This window comes from Cibotium barometz, chromosome 32 (assembly GCF_041138505.1).
Source record: "Cibotium barometz isolate CiBa-2024 chromosome 32, ASM4113850v1, whole genome shotgun sequence".
In the NCBI taxonomy this organism is placed as follows: domain Eukaryota; kingdom Viridiplantae; phylum Streptophyta; class Polypodiopsida; order Cyatheales; family Cibotiaceae; genus Cibotium; species Cibotium barometz.
Genome location: NC_141077.1, coordinates 11,506,832 through 11,518,442, shown reverse-complemented (window position 1 = coordinate 11,518,442; position 11,611 = coordinate 11,506,832). Strand labels below are relative to the sequence as shown.

The 11,611-nt window shown below is 44.9% G+C and overlaps 1 protein-coding gene across 1 annotated transcript in view; it reads right to left on the bottom strand.

Annotated features, from left to right (window-relative positions):
• Positions 1–1,920: 1,920 nt before the first annotated feature.
• The window catches only part of LOC147619821 (chitin elicitor receptor kinase 1-like), a 33,253-nt gene continuing 23,562 nt past the window's right edge, over positions 1,921–11,611 (bottom strand). The window contains exons 10-12 of the mRNA XM_086825668.1: positions 2,794–2,914; positions 2,538–2,636; positions 1,921–2,430 (exon numbers count right to left, since the gene is read on the bottom strand). Coding sequence (XP_086681794.1) covers positions 2,308–2,430; positions 2,538–2,636; positions 2,794–2,914 — 343 coding nt within the window. The 3' untranslated portion in view covers positions 1,921–2,307. The remainder of the gene's footprint in view (positions 2,431–2,537; positions 2,637–2,793; positions 2,915–11,611) is intronic.

Genomic DNA, 11,611 nt, shown 5'->3' with positions numbered 1-11,611 from the left:
GTAAACTGTCATGTATAGTACGTATGTAAAAAATGCATGTTTACTTGCATTATTTACACCCAGTATTTACACCCAGTATGATCTCCGTACCATGTGTGTATAAGTAAACTAACATGTATAGTATGTATGTTAAACATATATGTTTACTTGAATTACTTATACTTGGTATGATCTCTATACCATGTATGTATCTTACTTGGTTGCTCCTTCTGATCTCAAATTGTGTACCAAGTATGATTCTTGCCTAGTTTGATGCATTTCCCTATTTCTATTAAGTGTGGACACTATTGTGTGTATCTTGTATGATTTGGTCTTTTGCATATATGATGTGTATCCACATGTCGACACATCGTGTCATATAGAATTTTAATGTTTCCTTTATAAGTGAACTCTATTCAAATCCATCATGCTATTAAGAGTTTGAATGTTGATCCTTTTTCATGTTGTTTGAAGGCTTTGGTTTTTGTGATGCAAGAAGTGTGAGGTTGTACACTATCGATGAACGTTGTTTGCTACTTCATGGTTTCAATGAGCCCTGAAGGCAACGACCCTACAACAAAAGAGAAGTTGAAAGACAATAAACACTCTATACAAAGCATTTTGGCATGTTTAAGAGCCAAGCATTTTAAAGTTCTAATACGTTTCTTTTGTGGTTTGTCCAATGGATCCTTCTCCTATGGGTGAGCATGCATGGTAGATCTAGGTATGAAAATATAAAAAACATTTTCTCTTGTTAGAGGGGGGACTTTATCCCTTCACGTGATGTGTTGAAACCTGCATCCCCCCGTCCTATGACAATTGGTATCACTGAATTACTAAAAATAGGATGCATAGTGGCTATGTGGCAACTTTCATGAAAGGTTTTGATAAGACTAGGTGTTTCTTTTGTGCTTTCTAGTACAGTGGTCTTTTGTATCGTTTACACATTTTTTATTTTACCAAAATTCACTATACCCAGCACACTAGTTTCTAAATCCATGGTGAAAAAACAAAAACAAAAAAAGAGCATGGAAGAATGCTTTTCCTACAATGTTGGACAATATGATAATTTGCCAAAGAAAACGTTCTTATGATTTGTTTAAGGCTTAAACCATCTAAAAACCTCTTTGAAGTTCATCCATGCATTTCCAACTTTTTCATCCACAAGTTCATGCAGATTCCATCCACCTCCAAGAGCATGTTTAAGTGTGCAAGCATCAATGGGTGCTCTTTCATCTCTTTTTGACCGGTTGACCATGCTTCTGCTCTTTTTAAAATTCGAATACAGTTCAATGGGCATGCTAGACATCATTGATGAAACCGAATATAGAAAGCTCCTTTAATGGAAGAGACATTCTACACAAGGGCTCGCAAACACCAAGCTTATGAACTGGCTGACCTGCACCTCGGATGAGGCGACTGCATCTATACATGGGCAGATATGGAGCTTCTTATTCCTATGAGCTAGGACTGTTTTTTTTAAGGCACTATGATGGATGCGTTTTAACCTAGGCTAAATAGAGGCCAATCCTTGGTGTTTAGCCATATTATGTCACAATAAAAACGTTACACCATACATTTTCAATGTATACGAGAAACCACACCCACAACTAACAGCCTATTGAGGTAGATAGGAAGCTTTCTTGGTTGAAAGGCTTCTGCTGTGTACCCTTACCTGATAGAGCTTTTTGAGGAACGAATGAGCTTGCTTTTGCCACTTGGGTTCCACAAGCCTCAACCCAGCCTTATTTCCATATGTGCTCGCTCTTCTCCAGTCTATCCCTCTGCTACTCTCAGGACCTCTTTCTATCCAACACTTCCAATATTTCATGAGCCGCTCCAGGTCTGGCAGCTCCGAAAGGGACGCATTTATCCTTTTCATTGGGTCCCACAAGGCCTCTGAACCTCTTGTCCGTTGCACATATATAAGAAACAAAGGTAGCATTGACTCAGATTTTGCAGATATATAAGAAACAAAGGTAGCATGGATTGTGTTCTAAGGGATGAGAGCTTAAATCTCCTCCATTACATCTCCAAATGCATACTACTATGTTCAATGTGTGTTCTTGTGATACATAATTACATATTCAAGGCATTGCTATTCTGCTAATTTGATTAAGTATGCTTTGGTAAATCTCCTCTTCATAGTGGTTTTGAGCTGACATTACTGTTTACACGATTTATCACACATGCATAGTAAACATAAGCATTCCAATTTATTCAGTGCTCATAAGGCCTCATTTTACTGGGCCATTAGGGGCATCCTCATAAACACAGAATGCTTCATTGTGATGAAGTTGTAATCTTGAGTGAACTGGCATCTTCAAATTAGGTGTGGGACTCCACATTCTGTGTAACGTGTGATAACATCATGAGCTCTATAACAACCTCCCTCATTGGAGGTCTCAGCTCAGGTTCGTTTCGCGTGCATCTGGCTGCTAGAATAACCATCTGTTGACATACGCAAGACTAACCATGTTAGTTACTTGAAAACCATGCAACTGCAGGTCGGTCTTTACATGTCCACTCATCTTTCACTAGAAAACAGAATGCTTTACCTTCCAGACAGACTCAACTGGGTAATCAGTACCCAAAGCTGGGTCCACTAAAGATTTGAACAACACTTCTGCATCAGGCTTACTTAATATATCATCAAACTGCAAACACATTTACAACAAGACTATCAAGTGGTAAAGAAGAGATTAGCTTTAGTACCACTATAAAAGATTTTTTTTATTTGTGCATAACGCCATTACAAATTCATCTTTGGTGAGCTTAAGTTTCAAAGCAATAAACAGATGGGTTAACTCTTACCACAGAAACGAGTTGCTTGTTTTGCCCAAGAAGTGCCTCCATTCCTGAGACAATTTGAAATAAAACAACTCCGAAGGCGTAGGTATCTAGTTTTACTGATACCTGTCCGAACTGAGCATATCTACATGACAACATTGAAAGTAATCTCTCTCTCTCTCTCTCTCTCTCTCTCTCTCTCTCTCTCTCTCTCTCTCTCCCCACAACTTTGGTGGCTCTCAGAGGTCCCATAGGCCATCTTTTGGCCTCCCATGGAGGATAATATACTCTCTTGAACCCCTTGTAGTCGTATGTGCCCCCCCCCCCCCCCCCCCTCTTTTCTCTTCACGTTGCTGCGCCCCCCTGGGGCACGACCACAGTCTCAGGAGCAGAGTATTCTTTCTAGAAGGAGATTATACTGGTACTTAAGGGACAAGACCCTTGGCATCTTCCAAAATTTGGGCGCAGCCCTAGGAGGAGCACCGGCTCCAACCTCTCTAGACTTGACAGGTTTTATGTTGATGAGTGGGCTTGTAGCTGTGGGGGCATGGTCAGTATCTTGGCAGGCACTACTTTTTCAAATCACGCCCCGGTTATGTTGTCCTTAGAGGACCCCTAGAGTCATGACAGGCATGTGAGCTCTGTTGGGTGTTGGACTCACACACTCACACACACAAACCTGCACATTAGGGTTAGGTGCAGGGTAGAGAAGCTCACACACAGAAATGAGAGAGAGAGAGAGAGAGCCAAAAGTGTGGTATCCACAAAATGCAAGTCAACCCTTGCATGTGTGCCACATCCATATAATATAGAACTACAAAATATTATATGTGTCCTTTCACACTTGATGTCCAAGGGAAAAAACCACATGGGAAAAAGTGCCCTTGGTTAAGCCCTGTTCACACATAGCACTACCATAAGTGAGCATATGCCTACAAATCCCCCCTGTAGTGGAAGTGTGAACCTGTACAAGGTAGCAGATCACTCTCTATATGAGAGTAAGCCCAAAGCTTTGCGAAAAGCTTCAAACTTTTCTCGAGGTAAAGCCTTTGTGAATAGATCTGCAACATTATCCTGTGTAGGGCAATAAGATAAACTGATCTCCCCTGCATGTAGCCTCTCTCTGACATAGTGATGATGAATCTCAATGTGCTTGGTACGTGCATGAAATACTGGATTTCGTGCCACGGCCATAGTACTCTGGCTATCAGTGAGAATGGTGGTGGGTGTCTGCTGACACTCACGAAGATCAGCCAATAGTCTCCTCAACCATACACAATCTACTGTAGCTGTAAAGACTGCCCTGTACTCAGCCTCACAAGTAGATGTAGCAACAATGGGTTGCTTTTTACTCAACCAAGATATGCATGAACTGCCAAGAAAAAAACAATTCCCACTGGTGGATTGCCTGGTATCATAATCACCAGCCCAATCTGAATCACTGTATGCATAAAGCTGCAAGCTGCCCCCCCTGGGATAGAACAAACCAAGATCCAGGGTACCCTTAAGATATCGAAAAATGCGTTTGACTGCTTGCCAATGCTTTGTGCCTGGGCTGTGCATGAATTTGCTCAACAAAGACACCCCAAAAGATATGTCTGGCCTCGTGTTACACAAGTAAATGAGGCATCCCACTGCCTGGCTATAAAGGCCGGCCTCAAAAGGCTCTCCAATATCATGCATAGTAAGCCGTACACCTGGTTCTACCGGAGTAGAAATGGGCTTACATTCATCCATGTGAAACCTTTTTAGCAAACTTTTTATGTACTTAGTTTGCTGCATAACAATGCCATCATCTGTATGCATAAACTGTATGCCGAGATAGTAGTGTAAAGGCCCCAAATCTGACATATCAAATTCAGCTTTCAAATCAGCTTTGAAATCTGAAATTTGTGCTTTGCTTGTACCTGTAATGAGCATGTCATCTACATACAAGATGACTATGAGAATATCGGCATTGGTTTTCTTCACATATAATGTGCTTTCAGCTGGACTATTCTCATAATCTTGGCTGGTTAGATGAGCATGTATCTTATCATACCAAGCTCTTGGAGCTTGCTTTAACCCATACAATGCTTTGTGCAACCTGCATACTTTATGTTCCTCACCAGGAACTACAAAACCAATGGGCTGATTTACATATACTTCCTCCTGTAAATCCCCATTTAAGAATGCAGTTTTGATATCCAATTGATGCACTTTCCATCCTTTATGAGCAGCCAATGCAATCACAGATCTTATTGTGGTCATTCTCGAAGTAGGAGCAAAAGTCTCTTCATAATCTATTCCCTTTTTCTGGGAGTAGCCTTTAGCCACAAGTCTTGCTTTGTACCTGTCAATAGTACCATCAGACTTTCTTTTGACTTTGTACACCCACTTTGTGCCAATTACATGCTTGCCTTTAGGTAATTCCACAAGATCCCATGTATTATTCTTCATGATAGAAGAAATTTCAGCTTGCATAGCTTGCAACCAATGCTCATTCTCATGTGCTTCTTCATAAGAAGAAGGCTCTTCTGAATCAAAGAGACCACCCATTGCGAATGCAGACTCCCCACGATGTACATTCAAAGCATGGCTGGAACTAGCCCTTGTTCTACCTGTGAGTGGAGCTGCAAGTTTGCTTTCTTGCAAAGTTTTCAGCAACCATCTTGGCACTGACTTGGCTGTGTCTATGGCTGTTTGCTCTTCCCTGACAAGATCTTCCACTTCTTCCACAGAAGGGGGCTGAATGGCTGGCTGGTCCACATGTTCTACATGTGGATTTTCTTGTGTAGGGGCTGGCTGATCTGAATCCCCCCTAATTGCAATGGGTAAAAGTCCATCAAACATGTCCTGTATGCCTGTATCATTGATTTTATATAAGCTGACCATGGGCTGTTCTGAATTTTCAGCAAATACCACATCTCTACTTACAAAAATCCTTCGTGTAGTTGGATTATAAAGACGGTATCCTTTGATTTCATTGCTGTAGCCCACAAAAATGCATTTAATTGCTTTGTCATCAAGCTTTGTTCGGAGTTGTTCTGGCACATGTGCATATGCCAAACACCCAAATGTACGCATATAATCCACTGTTGGCTTTCGGCTATACCAAGCCTCAAATGGTGTTATGGTTTTCAAAGCTTTTGTTGGACACCTGTTCAACACATGAGTTGCACACATTATAGCTTCCATCCAGAATTTGTGAGGCAACTTTTGTGCTTTCACCATGCATCTTGCCATCTCCATGAGAGATCTATTTTTCCTCTCAGCTACACCATTCTGCTGTGGTGTATAAGGCACAGTACATTGGTGTTTGATGCCCTTTTGAAGCATATAATCCTTGAATGCATTTGACATGTATTCTCCACCTCTATCTGAGCGAAGTGTTTGGACTTTACATGCACACATATTTTCAGTCATTGCTACAAAGTGTCGAAAGCATGTAAACACATCTTCTTTTGCTTTCAAAGGGTAAGCCCAAGCAAACCTGGAGTAGTCATCAATGAATGTGACGAAGTAAAGATGCCCCCCTATGGATGGTGTCCGCATTGGACCACATACATCACTATGTATGAGCTGTAATTTACTTTCAGCTCTAACAGCTCCATCTTTGGGGAATGGTTTCCGATGCATCTTTCCCAAAATACACCCCTCACATACATGTCTTGGCGGAGACTCAAGAGGCGGCATATTATCAACCATATGATGCTTCTGCAAAAGCATCAAACTCTGAAAATTTACATGCCCAAACGAGCATGCCATAGCTCTGCATCATGCATAGCAGGAGTATGGGCAGCCACTGTATTTGCATCATAAGTGCGCTTGTCATAGCTGTCCAGCTTATACAAGCCTTTGTATCGTGTTCCAAAAGTGACTATTTCATAACCCTTTGATGGGTCTTTTACCAAACACTTCCCATCTTCAAATTCAACCTTTAAACCTTGGTCGTTTATGGCTGAGACGGAGAGCAGATTTTTCTTTATTCCTGGAACATACAATACATTTCTCATACATATATTGGCACCATTGGCTGCAATAAGTATGACATTACCAATTCCCTTTACTAGATATGTGGTATGATCTGCACATGATACAGTGCGGCCATTTGAAGCATAAACCAAGTGCTGAAATACATCTTTGCATGAGGTGATGTGGCTCGAAGCACCACTATCAAAATACCATGATGCATTCTGTCTGTCAGATGCAATGCAAGACATATCAGTGTTCGAAGCACCTGGTGTGTCACTAGTGCATGTGACCAAAAAAGTGTACTCTTCCTGGATTACATTAGCTGATTGCTTTGCTTTGTCATCCGGAGAGTCTGCTACTGCATTGCCTGCTTCTTTCTTTTTCTCTTTTGCAATCCGCTTCCTACATTCACTGATGTAGGGCTGTCCATGACCAGCCTTGCTAGACTGTTGTCCCCCATGCTTAAAGCTCTTTGCTTTACCCTTATCCTTGGCTGTAAATGCCTTTTCTCCACCACGGTTGCTCGATATGTTTGCTCTTGTTTGCTCTTCCTGCAAGAGTAAACCCACGAGCTCTTCAAAAGTGACGGGATCACCACCTCCTCTCATTGAGAGGTTGAGAGAGGTGTGAAAACCCAAGTAGGAAGGCGGTAAAGAATGTAGAGTGTTGGTGACCATTTGTCTGTCTGGGATAACCTCATCAATGTTGAGCAATTGTTCCTACAAATCTTTCACTTTGGTGAGATGATCTGCCATAGAGTCACCCTCATCCATAGAAAGAAGATCCAATTGCCTCTTCAAGTAGGCAACTCTTGCCTCGTTGCGTACCTGATACATTGCTTCCAATGTGTCCCATGCAAGCTTCGATGTCTTGCACGAACGAATGTGTGGAATAATAGTCCTTTTCACTGAAAGGGCTATCAATGACATGGCCTGTGCATCTCTAGAGTCCCATCTTTTCTGCTCTTGTGTGGGAGCAGGATCTACATCAGGAGCTCTTTGAGCACCTCCCCTTTGAGGCGTGGCTGGCTGAATGGTATGTGGGCGTGTGTCATCACCACACACGATGCCCCAAAGCCCTTTGGCTACCAGCAAATTACGGATCATAAAACTCCAGAGGGAGTAGTTAGATCCATCCAGCTTGTCCTCCTGGGTGAGCACACCAAATACATCTGTAGCATTCTGTGCCATGTCAACAAAATATATCTGCAAGCAAACCAAGCACCAATGTGCACTGCCAGGCAACCAAATGTCCTGTGCAAATGTATGCCTGCAAACCAAAGCAAGTGTAAACCTGCACCAAATTGTCCAATTACACTCAATGTGTATACATACGCGACAAATCGCAGCTATAATGCCCAATTACATGCTCCAATCAGAAAATCCCCAATTTTTATGCACTCCAATCGCTTCAATGTGCATCAAATTGGCCAATTTTCAGAAAAGCCCCAAATTTCTGCAAATGTAAGAGCTTCAATTTGCCAATTTTGACCTCAATTTTGAAAAACCCCCAAATTTCTGCAAATAAGAGAGGTTCAATTTGCTGATTTTGACCTCAATTTCAAAAACCCCCAAATTTGCCTTAATCCTGTACCACCTGCAAGCTTACAAATCTTCCTGGCAAAATCTGCCTGCAAACCAAATGTTTATTTTTCTGTTTGCTGAAACAAAGGTACCTGGGCAGCCGGGAAGAGACCTTGTTGAAGGGAGTCGTTGCAGGTGAAGGCGTTGGAGGGAGTCGATGCAAGTGGAGAGCACACTGAGCTGCAGGTGATTCTTCACCTATGCACGTGGCAGCTGGCGGAGGTGTGCTCTGGGCAGTGGCGGACCAGCAGAGGCGGGCTTTGGGCATTGGAGTCGAACAAGAGAGAGGCCAGCGCTAGAATCGCTAGCGAAGAGGTAGGCGGAGTCGTGGGCTAGCGAGAATGGCCTGTAACGGCCGAGCGAGAGGCGACGAGTTGCTGGCGGCAGGTGTTGAGGTCGCTGGCGGCGAACAGCAGACGGACGCGTAGGAGTCGGGCAGGGTGTGCCGGCGGGCTGGGACCAGTGCGGGCGCCTGAAGTGGACGCCAGTCAAGACGGAGCGTAGACGGTGGCCTTGGACTAGTGTCGGGCGAGCAGTGGAGCATACGGCGAACACTGCGTAGACGGACGGACGCGGCGTGGACGGAACAGCGAGGGGGGCCTGAGTGTCGTAGACGGACGGACAGCGGCACCGGAGCAGGACCGTGACGGACGGCGTCAGGCGGGAGCCTGGACGGAACGGCGGGGCGGGGAGCACGTGGACGTTGACGGAACTGGGCGGCGCCGATGCTGGGTCGCCGGCTACAGAGGAAGCGCCGCCGCGAGGCTGGGCGGAGGTGGTGGGCTCCCCACTAGTGCCGCCCGTCTCTGGCGGCCGGACGGCTGAGCTCCGACGGACGGAAACACAGCGTCGACGGAATCCAACGGACGGAAAAACGCAGGCGACGGAATCTGGCAACCTGTGGACGGAATTTCGCAGAAATTTTTCCAGCAGCAGTTTCCCAAGGCCAGCTCCCAGCTCCCAGCTCTGATACCAAATGTTGGGTGTTGGACTCACACACTCACACACAAACCTGCACATTAGGGTTAGGTGCAGGGTAGAGAAGCTCACACACAGAAATGAGAGAGAGAGAGAGAGAGAGAGAGCCAAAAGTGTGGTATCCACAAAATGCAAGTCAACCCTTGCATGTGTGCCACATCCATATAATATAGAACCACAAAATATTATATGTGTCCTTTCACACTTGATGTCCAAGGGGAAAAACCACATGGGAAAAAGTGCCCTTGGTTAAGCCCTGTTCACACATAGCACTACCATAAGTGAGCATATGCCTACAAGCTCTAGGATTCCGGACAGCCTCATTTAGGACCCCGAGAACTGCAACAAGATAGAGCAAATCTGGGCAGGACTAGACTTTATTTTAGACTCTGCTGCGTGCACATTGGATGTGGGCCTAGGGGAGATCAGCGGTTTCTTGCAGGAGGTAGCCCAAAGCAGGTCGGAGGGATTCTGAGCGCAGGAGAGGAGTCTGAGGAGGAGTCCTGCCTCTCTATAGTGGCTTCAAGAGAGATCCCCACATCGCCAGTGGATAGAGAGTCAGCTTGTTGCTGCCTGCACGGAAATTAGATCCATTGAGGAGAGGAGGGTGGAGTATAGGTATCAAGGTTGCATCCGTATGTAACGTACATTATTATAAGGTCCGTACGTTTTAGTGTACGGTACTGTGCCGATCCATACGTGGCTCTCTTTTCTTTTTTTTACCCCCCCCCCCCCCCCCCCCGGACGACTAACCTTTGGCGTGGCACGATCCTCCCGTAGTTACCAATTTTTCACCGCCCGTAGGCGCCCGCCTGTAGCCGCTTATTTATCCACCCGTAGGCGATGCAGCCGAGGAAGCACCAAGGGGAGGTTTTGAACCCAAGACCTCTTGGTCCTAGGCATAGTAACATAAAAACCCGTTTTGCCCTCTCGAAACGGCACGAAACGTTTCCGGCACGAAACGTTTCAAAACAAAACGAAACCTGCCCATAGGAATGGGTAATGCATCTAATTTGTGCATAAAATCCAATTATGATGAAAATCTCACTTTTAATATAAAAAAATCTTTTATGCATATGTTTATGTGTGAAGATCCATTTGGTGATTTGCGGCCAAGGGCCCCCTAGACTCAGGGTGAGGGCTGAAATCCGGACCAAGAGGAAGTCCTTCCAAGGCTCACCACTAGGAAGGAGTCCTCTAACGATCAGTTTGCCCAGCAAGGCACGACTCTTAATAGCAGGGCCAATGAGGCCTAGCCCCCCTTGACAACGTGGCTGAATAATCACTCTCCATGCCACCTTGGCCTTGGCGGGCCTCCTGTCTCACTGCCGGCCCATAAGAAGTTCCGGATCAACCACTGAATCTGGCCAATACATGCTCGAGAGAAGACCAAGCACGAAGTGATGTATCACATGGTGGCAAGAAGAACCTGATTCGCCACTATCACTCTACCTGCCAAGGAGAGTCTCGCAGAACTCCAGTATAAAAGCCTCTTCCGAATACTCAGAAGAAGAGGGGCGAGCTGCTCCTCCGGAGAGATACCAATGCCCACCTGGCATCCAAGATAGCGAACTGGACTGCCTCTTGGGATCCATTGGAAATCCTCAACTAGCCGCTAAGTCGGGGCGGGTGCAGAGCCTACCCAAAAACCACACAACTTGTGCCAATTGATCGGTGCTCCAGATGTGCGGCAAAAAACCTCGATCGCCTCCGCGAATCTCTATAGATTCCCCACATCTCCTGAAAGGAAGGTTGCTGTGTCATCTGCAAATTGTGAATCGAGCAACTCCTCTTGCTTGCGGAGGGGGAGAGGCAATCCTTGAAGCCTAGTTTCTTGGGTTGAGAGAAAACTTCTCATGGCCTCGGCGATGAATAGGAAGAGGTAAGGTGCCAAAAGATAGCCTTGCGCGGCCGTACTGAGCGAGAAAGGGGGAATCTATCGCCACAGGCTCCCTGAATGAGGACCTAGCTGTGCGAAGCTGAGTAAAGTCGTGAAACCCCATGAATCCACTCCACGGGGAATCCCGTTCGGCTCATTGTGCCCTCTAGAAATCTCCATAAATATGGGTTGAGATTTTGAGGTACATTAAATACGTAAGGTCCATAAAAACATAAAAAATATACTATATAGTATATATATACAGAAAAATGAATGAAAAAACAATTCATTTCTGAACATTCAACAACAACACAATTACTAAAATGAGAGCTCCATCTCTTTCTCTCTTTTGCTCCACGGTCCACCCCTCCTCTTCCCTCCTCCTCTTTCCTCCTCCTCGATCTCTCCTTTTCTTCTCGAACTTGTTTCTTTCCTCCTCTCTTCCTCT